This window comes from Danio aesculapii, chromosome 14 (assembly GCF_903798145.1).
Source record: "Danio aesculapii chromosome 14, fDanAes4.1, whole genome shotgun sequence".
Classification (NCBI taxonomy): domain Eukaryota; kingdom Metazoa; phylum Chordata; class Actinopteri; order Cypriniformes; family Danionidae; genus Danio; species Danio aesculapii.
This window is the reverse complement of record NC_079448.1, coordinates 18214017-18233572: the sequence shown is the minus strand read 5'-3', so window position 1 is coordinate 18233572 and position 19556 is coordinate 18214017. Positions and strand designations below refer to the sequence as shown.

At 39.2% G+C, this 19556-nt stretch overlaps 1 protein-coding gene across 1 annotated transcript in view; it reads left to right on the top strand.

Annotated features, from left to right (window-relative positions):
- Positions 1 to 19556, top strand: part of myot (myotilin) — a 68108-nt gene that overhangs the window by 38635 nt on the left and 9917 nt on the right. Inside the window, exons 8-10 of the mRNA XM_056471688.1 lie at positions 8687 to 8831; positions 8919 to 9023; positions 17742 to 17779. Of these exons, the coding sequence (XP_056327663.1) occupies positions 8687 to 8831; positions 8919 to 9023; positions 17742 to 17779 (288 nt within the window). The remainder of the gene's footprint in view (positions 1 to 8686; positions 8832 to 8918; positions 9024 to 17741; positions 17780 to 19556) is intronic.

The following is a 19556-nucleotide window of genomic DNA, read 5'->3' as shown; positions in this document are numbered from 1 at the left end:
AGAATGTAGGTGTCGCGCATGAAAGTGGAGAGTGGGGGGGTATCCCAGACGCAAGCCGGGGCAGGGGTTGGTTGTCGCACAAAAGTGTCACAAAGTGAAAGTGAACAGCAGACAGGGCAAGAGGGCGGGTGAGAAGGAGCAATCGGTAAAATGAGGTGCTTGATTAGATTTTAGAGGTGCCGGATCTGTATCTGGCATGTTCCGACACAAATTAAGCCCTGCTCAGGTCTATTTAACCGACTATATTATCATTGATGCTGTAAAAGTTACTCCATGAACTTGAAAATAGCCAATCTTTTGCAGGACATTTTCAGTGGCTGAACAACACTTACATGCATATTAACCCATTCATAAAGAAGAACTCAATCTACATAAGCTTTGCGTGGCTAAAATAGTTTTAAAACATACCTGTATAAAAAGCAATACTTCAGCCATGGTGGCACCCTTAAGATCGTTGTTTTGAACTGCATAACATCATTGCCCTCCAGCATGCAAAAGTAATTTCGCTATTGATTCAGGGTTTAGAAAAGTTTAGATTCTGCAGTTTTGGCAGAAGCCCTTTCAAAAACAATCTTTCTTTTCATGGATACAAGGCCTTTGTCTTTCAGAAAGAATTTCAAGTTGATGCAGAGTTTGCCTGATGTCTCTCTGTCAGCGTTAGATCCATGCTTCATGTGTACGCGCAAGTGACGTATCTGTCTGCTTAAAGAGGCTGCGCAGAAATTCAAATTTAAATTTGTTGACAGCCAGTTTGAGTTACCTGTTGTAATTGAGTTATTGGTCGGTCTGACATTATTTAATTGGATGAACAATTTTTAGTTTTATGCCTTATCCAGAATATAAAAATACATATAAATACATTTAGATCATTTACATTAATCATTACTATTGGAATGTGAAGAAAATTTCAACCAGCACAACAAAAAAATCACAACAAATCACCTACTGCACCTTTAAGCCTCTTTCACACTACAAATGACTCGCAGCGGCAGAGTGAGCGCCTTCGAGTCAACGCGAGCGACAGAGACTGTTGGCGACCAGGTAGTCGTGTCGAGCAACACAACAAAGTTGAGAATCCTTGAACTTATGCAAATGAAGAGCGATTTTCTTAAGCAACAGCTAAAAGGAGCACCAGTAGAGCTTACAAGATCTTCTCTCAGCTCACTCAGTGGCCAGTTGTATTCTCCATGCTGTAGACCTACATAGACCTGCATTTGCAGCAGGTGGCCACCCAGACAGGCAGCTAAAAAGTCACTGCTAGTGTGAAGGAGGCCTTATATAAAGTAAACTCTTTATAAATAAAGCAAGTCTCCTTCTTCAGCTTCACTCCAATCTGCAAAAGACAAAGATAGCACCAAAAAAGCCTGATCTGAGCTCCAGCAATTCACAAGCTGTTCTCCACTAATTTTCAGATAAGTCTTCAACAATGCTTTTTTAAATGTCCTTCTTCTTACTGTTGTGGCTCCATTACCTACAATTTAAATAAATGCCACAGAGAAGACATATCTAACAATCTATGCCCACCACCACCCCCTTCCTCTTGGAAGGACATCCATCTATGCGCCCATCCATGTGCCTTTGAAGGATATTCCTGATAATCAGTTTCCAGTCATTGTTAAGGTGTGTGATTTCTATTATCCTCGACATGCTGCACTGTAAAAGACAAGGAGACAACTAACAGTGATCTACATACTTGCTGAGCTCCAGCAATGCACAAGCTGTTCTTCAGTGTTCTTCAGATAAATCTCAGAGGATGCTCTTGTGAGTTTCTTTCTTTTGCATGTTGTGTGTCCATTATCTACAGTTTAAATAACTGCCACAGGGAAGATACATCTAACAATCTATGCCCACCTCCACCCCCTTCCTCTTGGAAGGACATCCATCTATGCCCCTATCCATGTGCCTTTGAATGTATATGAGCATGAGCTGAATGGCCGTGTGCTCAGGAGCTCAACAGAAACGTCTGTGATTGGCTAGTATGGACATCAATGCACTCGCTTCATTCTGCGTTAACACTGACACAACAGTAGGCTATATTAAAAGTGGAACTAGAATTCTGTAACTATTAGAATTATCATACTGGTCTCATGTAAGACATATTGTCACATCATATTTACATTGAAAACTTCTATTGAGATATTAAAATTAAGCTTTGAATGTCTGTCATATTTTATGACCCCTTTACCCTAAAAATATTATCTTTTTTGGTAATACAGCCTATAAATATGTAGTTAAGATACTAGAACACGCAAAGGTCTGACGACTCCTCCCTCAAAATTTCATTGGCTGTGGTTTGGTAGCTTGACTGAGCTGTTGGTGAACAAGTTGTTGTCAGATCATGTAGTGTGTGACCCCCCTCTTGTGGATCATTTACATAGTGTCACATAGTGTGAACACCACAGCGATTAATGCCGAGGTCAGACTGCATGACCCTGATTTTGACTCGCCGACAGGTTTTCAGAAATCGCAGACAAATGCTTGAAATCACAGGCAAATCAGTGTTCGTGCGCGCGAGTAACAATCACACAGTATGAATTATCAAAGACGCGATCTGTGAGAATCGCAGACGAGTCGCCGACACCCGTGAGATATTTGGCATGCTAAATATCTGGAGCTGTCGGCGATTCAAATCATGCTGTGTGAATGAGTTATGATTTAAAATAACATCGGCGATCACCTACAGCCAATGAGAAAGCAGCATCCACTAGCATGGGTACCTGCAGGCCAACGAGAGGTTGGGGAAGAAGTTAAAAGCGCTCATTATCAGTTTATTTGGACCCAAGAAATGGAGGAAAAACTCAAATTTGGCAGGAGCACCAGTGTCTGTTTGACGTGTCATCTAAACAATACCACATAATTTCCTTTTAACCCAGGTGAGCAAACTAAGTACATTTTCTACCCCACTAAAGGCTTCTTTCTCATTATGTAGTTGATAACTATACTATATCTATAATATATACACTATACTATAATATATACCAGGGCTTCGAACCGGTTTGGAAACTAATGACATTTTGCAGGAAAAGAAACGGAAAACGAAAAAAGATCAACTTTAATAGTTCTGAACAGAAATGTTTACAGTTAAACGGTTAATAACGTTACTTTATCGTTCACTTTATTATATGAATTTGGGGGACAAAAAGCATTAATTTAAAGCATGTGAACAAATGATGCATACAACGTGAAATGCCCGCGAAGCAGACATCATAAGCGAGAGTCGTTTCAACGCGACGAGCTTGTCGTATAGGTTACCGAAAACCTGCTCTTTTATGTACAAAGGTATGTTTCGGTTTAAGTTATTGCTAATAAAACTTGAATTTACTAAATGAATTATTGATTGTTGATTGTTTTAGATGGATCTCCATAAAAAATCCTTTTATTAATATTTCTACTATGACAAATCATCTGATAAATCGATCTGTAATATTGAAGGATGAGGGGCAGATCATAAACATGATAAAGTTTTGAATGATGATAAACCAATCAAGCATTTTCCATTCGGAGAATTACAGTAATTAATAGCTTAGTCCTTATAAACAATCCATTAATAAAATACATTATTTACAAGGCTACTAAAGAATTAACCGAATATGCAATGTGATTGGCATAATGATCACAGTAAAATGAGGTAAGCACTCATTTTTATATAAACTTTTTTCATATAAACTATTAAATTTCTAATAACATTAAAATCAAAATACAACTCATTGCATTTTTCGTTTGATAAAAATATACGGAAACGAAATAAAATCAAAAGATGGCTAGTTTGTAATTTGTTTTAATATAACAACACCAGCCGCTCGATACCAAGGATGGGGCTGTGTGTGTAGTGCATTTAAGCAGCATGTATCTATCAACTGCTGCTGGTGAGCAGGAGCAAGCGTACGTGCGCAAAGCCGGTATAGATATAACCAAAAGCAAGTCCATATTGTAAATATTTCTTTAACGATACTTATCGAAAATGCATTTAATTGAACCCCTCGAATAGAATTTTAGTTGCACCATTAGGAAATCAGGGCATTCTAGAGCCCTGCAATACTTTGTAATAAAATAACGTTCTTAACCGTTTTTTTTTTTTTTCTAGAAAACTGTTTTCAGAACACAATAACAGAACTGAAAAAATATCAATTCTGCTTAGAGTGAACCGATTGGTTTTTTTTTTTTGTTGCTGTTTTAAGCCCTCATATATACTATGTGACTTCGTGTTGTTTCCATGTCACTTCTCGCAAAGTTGTCGGCGATTTTTCCTATTTTGAAGTCATGCAGTTTGAAACCTCCTGTTGCCAATCCATCTTGCAGTGTAAACACAGCATGACGGAACGCTAGCCCAGATAGCCATGCAGTGTGAAAACATCCGTGACACGACTACTTTGAAAATCATGCAGTCTGTATTCGGCAGACACAAAATCAAGTCATGTAGTGTAAACAACACAGCGATCTGAAATGTTTAAAGTCATGTAGTGTGAACTAGGCTTTAGCCTACTGTTGACCAGACTGAGAGATACTGAAAGTAAAACTGAAACTTATATATACAGTGCAGTACTTTAAATGTCCAATAGGGGAGGGGGTCAAAACCACATATGGCTATATACGACTGCACAACAATGACAGTGATTCTGCAAATGGCCCACTGGCTGGCAGTTTGAGACCCATGGTCTACAGAGATTTTCCAATATTTTTTTAGTTGCAATCAGGATTTCACAAAAATTAATCCAGAAAAGGCCGAAGCAAACACTACTAGATTACTATGGTATAAATACAGCAATACAAAATACAAGAAATAGGCTTAAATGGTCACTTACTTGTTCTATAGTAATTTGTTCAGCCGTAGTAAATTGTTTGTAAATCTTTGTAAAACACAGAGATTTTCTCCCTCCAAGGACTTATTATGTGGTCTCTGTCTTGTGGCGAAACATCAACCATCACTTTGTTTGCTTTGCTCTGATGTCCGTCGATGCACTGAATTTCCAAAGTTATGCAAACATATTTTAAAATGGGCATGATATGGGGCTGTAGGAGTGCTAATATTACAGAATATCATGCCTATCAGATCAGCCAATCAGATTTAAAAACCAGACAGAACTGCTGCATGCATATATATATATATATATATATATATATATATATATATATATATATATATATATATATATATATATAAATATATATATATATATATATATATATATATATATATATATATATATATATATATATATATATATATATATATATATTGGGTTGCAGTGTAGGGCTGGGTTTGCTTTCGAGATCTTAAAAAACGTTAAAAAGTACACAGCAATGGATGGTAACCAAGTGCTAAAAAGTTCTGAAATGGCCAGCAATGAGTCCAGAACTACATACCATTGAACACCTGTAGAGAGATCTCAAAATGGCTGTTGGGAAATGGCACCCTACCAATATGAGAGACCTGGAGCAGTTTGTAAAGCAAGAGTGGTCCAAAATTCTGGGTAAGAGGTGTAAGAAGCTCATTTGGTTATAAGCTCATTTGGTTTTTCAAAGGGTGTGCAACTAAATATTAAGTTAAGGGTGCCAATAATTTTGTCCAGGCCATTTTTGGAGTTTTGTGTGACATTATTTGAGATTTGCTTTTTTTTTTCCCCTCCCTTTTTTGTTTTGAGAAATTTGGCCACAACCATAATATTTTTTATAACTATATAGCAGTTAAGTGAAATAAAATAACATCAAATTGCCTGCAGGTAAATGTTAACATTTCTCTGATTAAGGATGAACTAAGACTTAGCTTGACATTTAGCCTGCCCTGGACCAGGCTAGTTGTCCAGCATAAGTTGCCAGAGTAACTTAGTTTGAACTGTTGTAAATTTGATTTATAAAACAGAATCTACCTTACCAAAACAAGTCTGTTTTTTCTTAAAGCTTGGTTTATGGAACAGGTCCCAGAGGGTTACTGCACAAAAGCAAGATAAGGGATTAATCTGGGTCACTAATTTTAGTGATTTATTTGTTTTACTGTCAATGCTACTAGAATTGAATGTGTTTTACGGTCACCCCATGTGCTTGGCCATTTACATGTTTCCCAATTAGAATTAAAAATAAATATGTTTAATTGTATTAGCAATAGTTTTATACAAGTTCATATATAGCTGTTACAGATTACGTATATATATATATATATATATATATATATATATATATATATATATATATATATATATATATATATATAGATAGATAGATAGATAGATAGATAGATAGATAGATAGATAGATAGATAGATAGAAAGTCAATGTTTCTTTAATTCAGTAAATATATATAATTTAACACCACTTACTTTCCACAAAAGGAAAAACAAATACTATGTCAATGTTGTCAATGGTTACAGGTTTCCAGCTTTCTTCAAAATATCTTCTTTTGTGTTCAACAGCGGGAAAAAAGACAAACCGGTTTGGAACAAGTAAAGGTTCAGTAAATGATGAAAATGTAAATTTTTTGGGAAAACTATCCATTTAAAAAGAAAAAAAAATGTTTGTTTTTTAAAGGGAGACGCTAATAATCTAAACCTATTCAGTGATTTATGTATAGCTAATAGTGCCCCCAGCAGACCCAGAGATTGGCTGAATATATTATGTTGTGGTAAAACCCAACTGTTTAACTCTAAAGGGACTTGTAAAAGTTTAAACACTGTACAAAGAATTAAGACGGCTATATCAAGTACTGTATGTTGTTAACATAAACTGTAAATTTAAAATAAAAAAATTTAATCAGGAAAACAAAGGCAAAACACACTTCTTCAAAAACTCAAACTTACTTTCTTTACTGGCTTATTAGTTTACATTTATTAGGTCCCTTTAAACATCAATCAGCTATTATGTTTGATTGTCACATTTGTGCATGCTTGTTGTTTTAAACCAAGCTATTAGGAGTCTGTCCTCTGCTGTCGCTATTATACACTAGAAGTTGAGTTTTCCATTTAAATCGCATATTGTTATGCGTGTAAGTAAGAATTTTAAATAATACACTTAAAATGTTTGACTAATATGGTTGGGTTGTATACCAAACTAGCAGTATTCCACTGTATTTCATAGACAGGCAATGCCATTTGAGTTCTGAATGAGCCAAATAGGCTCAACATACCTGTTTACTGTAGTACAAATCATTTTCTATATTCAATAAATTTTTTCCATATATTAAACAAATAAAACGGCCACTTTATAAATTCAAAATGGCATAAATATGAACATAAAAATAAACATGCTATTTTACATATCTCACTACCATAATATAAGTCATAATAGGAAAAATAAATAATAAGATACAACACGTGATGTTTCACTCTGATATGCAGTTAAAATGAGTACACTCACTGAGTGGTTATGTTACTGTGTTTAATCCTGTGCATGAATGTATGCTATAGTTAATGTCACATGCACTGTAATGGGTTTTATTTTCATAGTTAATTTTGAAATAAACATAGCGAAATGTTCGTTAAGAGCTGCATTTTTGCTGGAGGAAGCAGCTTTGAGGAAACAGTAGATGGGGAAACCCGATTGCTCCTCCATGACCCATTGGGGTACAAGTGATACAAGTTTTTCTGTATATGCAGATATTATAACAATCTTTCGATAAGCACACACACCTTGTGCTTTAGCACTGCACAGCTGCGATTTTTTTGATTAAATATAAAACTAGCTGAAAACGGAGCGGCGGGAGTCTGCCGGCGTTTCATATCAAAATTAAATGGGATTGAGGTGATAATATAGTAGTGTACAGTATGAGCTAATCGCAAAACTTTTAGGGGGGCTGAATAGATATAAATAAATATAGGAGGGCTAACGCAACGCCCATACTGTTTTATAATTTTACCTGAGCGTTTCAGCGAGACATCCTCGCTCAGTTGACTTGTTGTGGTCTTCGAAAAACTCACGAAATTTTCTCACAGCTGCTGCGCTCGTCAGGGGGCGGAGATTGGCGCAATTTAAACAAAATGTATCAATTGTAACAAATGAAGATGCGAGTTGAAAAACTAATTTGGTATAGTTAAAGGAGACGTGAATACATGCAGTTTAGGGAAGTCTAATCAGCAAAACAAGTGAGTACACCGAGGGTATACGCAATTATTGATCTTTAGAAGTGGTAATACCCAAACAGCTCATGGACAAAAAGTAGGCATACGGCGTATACGTGCGTATAGCAAGGACTACACCACTGATATATATATATATATATATATATATATATATATATATATATATATATATATATATATATATATATATATATATATATATACATACAGATAATAGTTTCACCTCATATGTTTCTGAACGAAAGTAATGGGAGTTCCCAGATCAGTGAAAGTTACCAGGTCAGTGGGTATAAGAGTTTTAAACCAGTTACTGGCTCACATCGGGTTTTAGCCATAATTGCATTATTCATTCTGTGATCGATCCATTGGTTTCTTAACAAATGTCGTGAACGTGCACTCATCCTTGCTATAAACAACAGGCATGTTGTTGACATAGAGGCAAATTATTATCCTGCATCAGAATACGTGCAACAGCCTATGCCATTTTTTTCCATTATCCTGTCTTTCTTTATTCCAGTTTTGTGTAATACCACTCAGGTGTTAGGATTCTGCACTTAAATGCCTGTTTGGGAAACTGACGCTTAAAACAAAACGATTTTCTCATGGGCTGTTTCATAGGTTGCCAAAACCAATCTTGAAGAAGAATGTTTCACGACCAGTGTCTCGTGCCACAGATGAAGACATTCAAGGCTCTAAAGATGCTCTTATGCATGACCTTGAACAGAAGCTACGAAACAAAGCTCCCCGACAAAGAAACAATCAGGTATCGACAAATTTGTCTGAATTTGTTGTCTGTTTATTAGTAATAAAGTTCTGTACTGAACATTTAAGAAATAATTTTCCCCCACAGCAGAAGATTTCTTATGAGGAACGGATGGCTAGAAGATTGCTGGGTGCTGATAATGCTGCTTCAGTTTTTCATCTTGAAAATTCCTTCAGTTCACAGCCTGTACAGGTATTATCATTTTCATTTATTTGATGTTTTATTTAATTGCTTTTTTGCTGTTGCTGTTTCTGTGCAGTTCAATATAAAACAACAGTCTGTTTGAAATACTATAAATTGTATTCATACTACGGTTGGGACAGTTCACAAAATTGTCACTTCAGTTTATATCACAGTTCTTGTGGTCACTATGGTTGGGTCGATAGATGATGCTCATCATCCATCGCCGGTGGTCCTCCGCCCCACCCCCTTTCGCAAACCCGCTCGCGAAAAATTCACACTTCGGCCCCATTTACAGTAATACAGCTTAGTTTTAATATAGCATTTTAGAATGAAAACGATCCACATCCACACTGGCATTTCATTTTGTCTCTATCTAACAACTCTTCGGTCTTTTGAATCTATCAGGTAACGTGTCACAGCGTCAATACACTGCTTCAATCTTTCACCTCAGATACTGTTGGTTGTGCACATTTTGTCAACATTTTGTGCAAGTTTGTCAACGACACTATAACGACGCAGATCACTCTGCCTATTCATGCCAGACTCCCATGGAAAAAGTGATTGACAGGTGGTAATTTGTGTGTAACTTATCTTTATTTATTTATGATCACATTACACATCATACGATGCCAATTTGGTCGACATCGCCCAACCCTAGTGATCACGTTTTTTTTTTTTCGTTTTTGTTTACATTGTAAAAAAACAAATCCCCTATTGCAACTCTTAATTACCATTTAGAAATACCATACATCAGCATAAAATATGTAGCCTTATATTCTTTCGTTTACAGCATGGGTCTCAAACTCGATTCCTGGAGGGCCGCAGCTCTGCACAGTTTTGCTCCAACCCTAATCAAACACAGCTGATCCATCTAAACAAAGTGTTCAAGAGCACTAGAGACAATTAAGCAGGTGTGAGTTTGAGGTGGTTGGAGCTCAAATCTGCAGAGCTGTGGCCCTCCAAGAATTGAGTTTGAGACTACTGGTTTACAGTATTTTAAAACCTTTGTGATGTATTGGGTTAAATCTGTTATTTCCTCATGTCCCTGTGGCTGGCACTGTTAACAGAGTTTTGTATGCATGTATGTGCAGCAGATTATCTGTAAATGTTGGCTGCTATCATTTTATCTGTTCCCACAGTTTTCTTAAGTGTTTTGGCATTGACAAATAACATTTTGGCGATGAGGATCGGATAAAAAAATTATCATGGATCTACCACAAGTAGCCATGAATAACTAGGCACACTTGGATTTTTTTATTTTCTTTCCTTGTAGCTGCAATGAGTTAGGTTAGCTACAATGGCATTTCCTTTTGGCCATATGGGAGCTTTTGATGATGCATTTTGTAGATGCTAAAATCATTGCTGCTGGGGGAAAGACTTATTGACATCTCCACAAGCTAGGAGAGGAGAGTTGCAAGCATATCACAGATAATCTTCAGCAACATTTATCTCCAAAGCCACTGGTCATTGCTGAGCAATTTCATTTCCACGGTAGGAATCAGGAAGTGAACGAAATGGTAACACAATTTTGTGGTTCTAAGAAGACTGTCAGAATGTTGAGTATTTGGGGCACATTTGGATGATGCACATTGTGAAAGATTTCTTGTGGTTTAAAGAGTGAGAAACATTAGTTTCTGCAGGTTTACTAGATCTCTCAGAATATGTTTTTAACATATTCACATGGCATAGCCACAGTTTCCTCTGTTGGTCTAAAGTGTTAATGATGTAGTTAGTTTCGTTTACCTGACTTTCCACAACATAAGGCCTCAGAAAACCACACAGCAATAGAGGAATCTGGTATAGGCAGTAATGCCAAGACCTTTTCACTCAGCCTAAAGGTTGACAGCACTGCTCTTTTATTGTACTGCCTATTCATCTTCTCTTGTGAGCAACTAAGTGCCACTTTTGCAGTAGCACAAACTTCATGTAACCGCTGACAACTCATTACAAAGTCAAGTACATTAGTTTTTTGTATGCAATGACTACAAGAAACTGATCTCTTAAAACCTTTAAATGTCCCCATACATTATGGTAAACGAAATGCAAAGAGCACAAATAGAACACCATTATGCCAATCATTCTTGGTTTCAAAGCACATGAGGTTATTAATTAGCAAATAATATAAATTCTACAAACGTAAACAGCAGGTGAGAAGGTTACATTGTAACCTGTGTCCTAACAACACACTACGTGAGGAGATACGCAGTGAAAAGCAATTTGGCTCTCTGCACCAGACAAAATGTAAATACAGCGATTTGGAAGCACAAAGTAGTGCACTAACTGCACTCCAAAGAAATGGTAAGGTTTATAATCTAATTAATACATATTAAACCTCTTTAACATCATTAAATGTACACAATGAACCATTGATATGTGTTGGCTTGCATAAGTTCACAGTTGTCACAGTTCTAAAGTTCAATTTCAAATGGTTTATTTTATTTTCAAGATCTGAGGTGAACTATCTGCTGCTGCTTTCAGTAGTATGAAAATAAATGTTATGTAAAATGGGATTCAAACTCACATTACTAGCATTCAACACTGAATAAAGCACATGAGGTGTACCTGAGGTGATCACTGACTTACATGGACAACAATAATTCGATTTTAATGCGATTAAGACAATAATCTGATTAAGAGTCTACCATGTAAACACCGATTTTTTTATTAATTTAATCAGACTAAGGTCATAATCGAACTAAAGAGAAATTTAATTAGGACATGTGGAGTATGCCGATTTTAGTCGCATTATTGAAGTGCAGTACAGGCATGTAAACACCTTAATCGAACTATTACTGTCATGTAGGGCTTTTTGCCGCATTTTGCGACAGGATAGTCCACACACACACACAGCTGTTTGACACTCTTTGCGCCTACCGAGTCAGTGCAGACCACAGACACCTGCATCGTTAAATGCAGAGGTTTTTTTTACTTTCATTCAGCATGCGGTATGAACTTCCATTAAAACAACAGTCTTCCAGAAGTTTATAGTTGCATCCAATATTAATTTGTCACAGGGGGGCATGCCCGAATTAAAGTGAAAGTGCCAAACCACAGTTAAAGTCAACAAATTAATAATGAAACACCCGAAATTACATGAAACTCCGGAGGAAATGCGGATAGCGCGGTGACGCAATGACATTAATCGAATTATGGGCTATAACATGTAAAACTGGATCATGAAAGAAACATTCAAAAAGCAACTCATGTAAACGCCTTAATCTTATTATTGTTGTCATGGATTGGTCAGGCTCTCACGACCCCCACTCACGAAGATCACCATCACCTGACTTCTAATGAGCACACAGCTGCATCACATTCACGAGCACCAGATAAAAGCACAGCACTCCAGTCGCTCATTGTCCGGGCTCGTCTCGACGAAAGCGGACAACTGAGCGACCACTCAGCGTAGTCATCCTCAGCTAAAACAAACGATTTACTTACCTGTTCTCTTTGTATTCCTCCTAGTCTTCCTGGTCCTCCCGAATCGTCCTGTCTTCCAGTCCTTCCAAGTCTGTGTCATCCTCTGTCAGCTGTATCTGGTGTGTGCTGTCCATCCTCGTGTATTCCTGTTACCCAGCCACGGAGGAAAAGACCCCAACATCATTCCTGATCCTCCTGGCTATCCTTCATGTGCTCCTTGTTGTCATTTAATAAACACCCTAACGTTTCCTTACCTCTGTCTCCTGTCCGCTTCATAACAGAAGCCCGGACCTTTAACGACGACAACATGAGCACCCCCGATCACCTTCAAGAGCTGGTGGACCAGTTGAAGCGGATTCTACAGCCACCAGCTCCACTTTCCAACGCACCACCAGCACCGAGCACTTCCGCCTCCACAGTTTCTTCTTCGGCCCTTCCTTCCAGTCCCATGGCCCGACCAGCGCCCTACTCAGGCGGAGCGGGGGAGTGCAATGGTTTTCTGTTACAATGTTCCCTCATATTCGAAATGCAACCTTCTCTATATCCCACAGATAAGTCGAAGATCGCCTACATCGTATCTCTACTCTCTGGACCTGCACTTAAATGGGCTGAGACGATCTGGAACCAAGCCGGGCCGGTCATGAATTCCATCACTACCTTCACGGAGTATTTCAAAGAGGTGTTTGGACGTTCTGATGGGGAAGTAGCCGCTGGAGAGCAGCTGTATCATCTAAAGCAAGGTACTCTATCTACACAGGAATATGCGCTCCGGTTTCGCACTCTAGCAGCTGCAAGTGGATGGAATGAGAGATCGTTGTTGACCACGTACCGGCTCGGCTTGGAACCCACGCTCCGAATCCAACTGGCCACATTAGATGATACAATGGGTCTGGAGAGATTCATCCAACATTCTCTCCGATGTTCCGATCGTCTCCGTTCCTATCAACAGGACACCATCACCCCCCTCGTCTGCACTCCTCCAATCGCCTGAGTCAACAGCCTCTCCAGAACCAGAACCCATGATAATAGAGTCTGGAAGACTGACATCAGCGGAACGACAGAGGAGGCTGACCCGGGGTCTGTGTCTATACTGCGGGGTCAGTGGACACACCCGTATGGAGTGTCCCCTTCGTCCCATTCGGACTTCAGTGAGTGTATTCAGTACGAATATTGAACAATGTAAACCACTTACTACCACCGTACAAATAACTACTGCCTCTATTTCTCTCCTTGTCACAGCCCTCATCGACTACAGGGTCCTAAATAACGGTACAGTAAAATACCGATATCCCCTTCCTCTGGTACCAGCCGCTTTGGAACAGCTCCGAGAAGCTAAAGTCTTCACTAAATTGGACCTCCGCAGCGCGTATAATCTGATAAGAATACGTGAGGGGGACCAATGGAAGACAGCATTCGTGACCCCTACTGGCCACTATGAATATGAGGTCATGCCTTACGGTCTGGTCAACGCCCCCTCCGTATTCCAAAACTTCATTCATGAAGTCCTCCGGGAGTTTCTTCACCACTGTGTAATAGTGTACATAGATGACATCCTCATTTACTCCCGGAGTGAGGCCGAACATCGCCAACACGTTGCGGAGGTCCTACACACATTGAGAGAACATCACCTCTACCTCAAAGCGGAGAAATGCTCATTCCACCAGAAGTCGATTCATTTCTTGGGATACATCATTGACCAAACCGGTATACGTATGGATGGGAAGAAAATTGAGGCTGTTCTATCCTGGTCAGAACCCACTTCCATTAAGGAGCTCCAGAGGTTTCTTGGGTTTGCTAACTTTTATAGACGGTTTATCAAGGACTACAGCAGGATTACATCACCTCTCACTAATCTCCTCAAGGGTAAACCCAAAGGACTGGAGTGGACCAAAGAAGCAGCCGCAGCCTTCCGCCTTCTTAAGAAGGAGTTCACAAGGGCCCCACTCCTGACTCATCCTGACCCAAATCTTCCTTTCGTGGTGGAAGTGGACGCATCCACCACCGGCGTCGGGGCAGTATTATCTCAACATCATGATACACCGCCCCGACTGCATCCCTGTGCCTATTTCTCTCGGAAGTTGAGCCCGGCGGAGCAGAATTACAGCATAGGAGACAGGGAGCTTCTAGCAATCAAGCTAGCCTTGGAGGAGTGGCGTCACTGGTTGGAGGGAGCCAAACATCCGTTCCAGGTGATCACAGATCACAAAAACCTCCAATACATCAAAGAGGCCAAGAGACTATGTCCACGTCAAGCCAGATGGTCACTTTTCTTCTCACGTTTTGATTTCTCCATTTCCTATCGTCCAGGACCCAAGAATCTAAGAGCAGACGCTCTCTCTCGTTTACACGAGCATCACGATCATGAAGAACTCCCAACGAAGATTCTTCCCGAACACATCTCCATTTGTCCGATCACCTGGAACGCTCCTCCAGTCGTTGCCACTCCGGAAGCCCCTGCTCCGCCGGGATGCCCTCCTCATCGGCAGTTCATACCACCTGAACACCGGGTAGATCTGATCCACTCCTTACATACCTCGCTAGGCACTGGACATCCAGGGATCAACAATACTCTCTCGCTAGTATCCCAACGATTCTGGTGGCCAAACATGGCAAGGGATGTGAGGCAATATGTTCAGGGCTGTAAGGACTGTGCCCAATCCAAGAGCCCACGTCATCTACCCGCTGGAAAGCTCCATCCCTTGCCGATTCCGAACCGTCCCTGGTCACACCTAGGAGTGGACTTTATCACTGACCTCCCTTCGTCAGAAGGTAATACCTGTATTCTAGTCATAGTAGATAGATTCTCAAAGTTTGTCAAACTAATCCCTCTGAAAGGTCTTCCCACAGCCTTTGAAACTGCCGACAATATCTTTAATCAAGTCTTCAGGTCATTTGGTATTCCAGAAGATATTGTGTCGGACAGAGGTCCACAGTTCATCTCACGTCTATGGAAAGCCTTCTTCAAGCTCCTAGGTGTGGCCGTCAGCCTCTCTTCTGGATATCATCCCCAAACCAACGGGCAGACAGAGAGGAAGATTCAGGAGGTGGGACGGTTCCTGAGGACCTTCTGCAGTGGTCACCAGAACTCCTGGAGCCAGTATTTGGGCTGGGCAGAATATGCCCAAAATTCACTGCGGCAACCCTCCACCGGACTCACGCCATTCCAGTGCGTCCTGGGCTTCCAACCACCGCTCTTTCCCTGGGATGGCGAACCATCTGATGTCCCCGCAGTGGATCACTGGTTCCGGGAGAGCGAGAGAGTCTGGGACGAGGCTCATCAACATCTGCAGAGGGCAGTCCGTCGAAGCAAGGTAACCGCCGATAGGAGAAGGTCTGAAGAACCCAGATACACACCCGGACAAAAGGTGTGGCTATCCACCCGGGACATACGCATGCGACTGCCCTCTCGCAAGTTAAGTCCCCGATTTGTTGGTCCCTTCACCATCGTGGAACAGGTTAACCCCGTCACCTACAAACTACAATTACCCTCTCACTACCGTATTCACCCTACATTCCACGTATCACTCCTGAAACCCTATCACGATCCTGTTCTTCCCTCCACAGAGCCTGACCACGAAGAGGAACCCCCTCCTCCACTGCTCCTAGAAGAAGGAGCCGTCTACGCAGTGAAGGAGATCTTGCGTTCCCGACGTCGTGGTGGCCAGTTGGAGTACCTGGTGGACTGGGAAGGGTACGGCCCCGAAGAAAGGACATGGGTTCCCAGAGCTGATATTCTCGATCCTAGTCTCATGGTGGAGTTTCATGAGAGCCACCCTGAGTTCCCAGCGCCTAGAGGCAGAGGGAGACCACCACGGCGTCGGAGGTGTCGGCCCTCAGGAGCGGGCCCTGGGGAGGGGGGTACTGTCATGGATTGGTCAGGCTCTCACGACCCCCACTCACGAAGATCACCATCACCTGACTTCTAATGAGCACACAGCTGCATCACATTCACGAGCACCAGATAAAAGCACAGCACTCCAGTCGCTCATTGTCCGGGCTCGTCTCGACGAAAGCGGACAACTGAGCGACCACTCAGCGTAGTCATCCTCAGCTAAAACAAACGATTTACTTACCTGTTCTCTTTGTATTCCTCCTAGTCTTCCTGGTCCTCCCGAATCGTCCTGTCTTCCAGTCCTTCCAAGTCTGTGTCATCCTCTGTCAGCTGTATCTGGTGTGTGCTGTCCATCCTCGTGTATTCCTGTTACCCAGCCACGGAGGAAAAGACCCCAACATCATTCCTGATCCTCCTGGCTATCCTTCATGTGCTCCTTGTTGTCATTTAATAAACACCCTAACGTTTCCTTACCTCTGTCTCCTGTCCGCTTCATAACAATTGTCTTAATTAAATTAAGACAAATAATTGGTAGACTGATGATGTCCATGTAAATGTAATCACTGTCAGTTTGTCCTGTTGATCAACTACCTAGTTTAACGTAGTTTAATAATCCCATAGTTTAATAATCCCATACCTAGTTTAATAATCCCATTCACACAAAGGGCTTCAGAAGAAAGTGATCTTTTGCTCAGGACGCCAGGTTGTAACTTTAGTTCATCCATTGTTTTATTTGATGAGATGTTATTGAATTCTGCCTTCTGTTGAATACAACAAGAGGGCAAGCTAACAAATTCAACACAGAAACGGACAAGCCATGTGACAGAATGAGAATGTATGCAGCTCCAGCTTGTGTTAAAACAATAAACAAGACAAGCACGTCCTAGTCAGGACAATTATGATAAATAAATTTGAAATTTAACAAATGCAATCAAGCAATAATGTCAGCTTCCACTTATTGAACACTTCTCACAAAAAGTTCTAGTTTTCACTGTTTAAGTGCTTTACCTGGTGGTTAGACACAATTTACTGTTAAGCCTGGAAAATTGCCAGTTAGACTAAACTGACAAGGTATACAGCACAAGACTAAACACGACTTCAGGATGCATTGAAAAATGCACTGATATTGTTAGAGTAAGTAAAGCTAAAATCAATGGCATTCAAGAGGAGCTGTTTATTAAGCAATTTTATTTCATCCCAATTCTTATTATTACTCTAGTGGTCTTCAGCAGAATTTTTAAAACATAAGTTCAAATAGATAAACAGCCCTTCCATTGGCCTAAAATGGCTTGTGCAAATTGATTTTGCTTTTCAGTTACCTTATTCATCATCATACTCTTGACTCTTGTAGTACTATGTAAACATACACTTCAATGTCTAAGCTCCATATTCTATTCTATTCTATTATATTCTATTCTATTCTATTCTATTCTATTCTATTCTATTCTATTCTATTCTATTCTATTCCCTAATAGCCAGGGTCTCCAGAAGATCACTACCCTGGAGGAATATGGTAAAACTTAATTTAATTTTGTTGTGCATGTTTACTTTCTGGATAACTGCCTGCACTGCAAAAATGCTTTTCTTACTTAGATTTTTTGTTATGTTTTTAGTCCAAATATCTTAAAATTCGTATTTCAAGAAGCATTTTCTAGGTATGCAAAACATAATGTCTTGTTTTCAGAAATAATATGCCAATATTACGTTATTTTATTTTCCCTAAAATAAGCTATATAATCTGCCAATGGGGTATGAAAATTATCTTGTTTTTCCTTTTGAAATAAGATTATTTTACTTACCTCATTGGCAGATTATTTTGCTTGTTTTAAGGAAAAACTCACTTCGTTTTGGCATATTATTTCTTTAAACAAGAATGTTTTGCTTGTCTAGAAAATTCTTCATGATTTAAGAATTGTTATTTGGAAAGAGGACAAAAAAAATCTAAGTAAGAAAAGCATTTTTTGCAGTGACGTCATTTGTGAATGTGCTTGACTTTTGATGGTACTAGCTGAGAATGACACTTTCATCTTCATTAACTGCCTGAAATTATTCTGATGTTTCTGCGCTTTTATTTACATTTGAACAAAAACTTTAAGTCAGAAATTGCCATAGGTATGAATAATTTCAGGCTTGACTGTGTGTGTGCGTGTGTGCGTGCGTGCGTGCATGCGTATGTATGTATGTATGCATGTATGTACAGTATATGTACATTGTTTTTCATATTCAATGTGTATGTTTGAATTTGTATGGCATGGCACACAACTATTACAAGATATGTTTGGATACACTATAATCAACATTTAATGACATGTATAAAGCTGAGTAGCAGATTTAGCCAAATCAAAATATCTCACAAAAGCTACAGAAGAGTGTTTTGTTGTGTTGTGTTGTATTTTGTTTTATTTGGAAAAACTATGCATGAAAAACTTCAGAAATGTTTTATGGACTGATGTGACCAAACTGTAAACTTGAAAGTTTAGGGAAAACAGGAATCAGCACTATGTCTTGGGGTAAAAAGGCAAGGCTTATAAACAGAAAAATACCACTTTTACAAAGTCAAACATGGGGCAGTCTTATTATAGGGATGCTGTATTGTAGTGGGAAGTGAAAGCTTAAATGTATGAAGGACATTGTGGATTCTTTAAAGTATCAAGCCCTATTGGAAAAGATTGTATTGCATAAATGATGCATAAATCTTATTATCTTGGGACATCAGGCCAACCCCACCAAAGAATACATCAAAATCTATCGAAGACTGGTTCAGGGATCATTTTAGAATGTTTTTGAGTGGCCTGTTTAAATTTTAAATACAAACTAATGGAATAAAGGAGTGATGTGAAAATCTATGGAACAAAATCAATGCCTAAAGTATTTGAAATAAAAAGTGTGTTGAATAGTACTAACCAAAAAAACAATGCATTGAATTAACAAGCGTTTACATTTTAAAGAATTTAATTGCCAGGATATGTATTTTTAGGTCCTGAAGTATAACAGCTCTTTATTTAAGCTGTGAATATTTCAACAAAAAATATTTCACACACATTTTCAAACTTAAATTCAATACTTCATATTCACCTTCCAGAATTCACATACCAAATATTCAGTTCTGTTTAAAAATATGATGAATAATATTCAGAAGGGAATTTTCAGTTTATTAAATTTCAGTTCATATATTAGCTTCCATAAATTTAGTTGTTTAAATTTAAAACTACAGGAAAAGCAATAGAGTGCAAATTAACAATCTCTTGTTAAGGGGGTAAATAATTTTGATTACTACTTTATATAAGCAA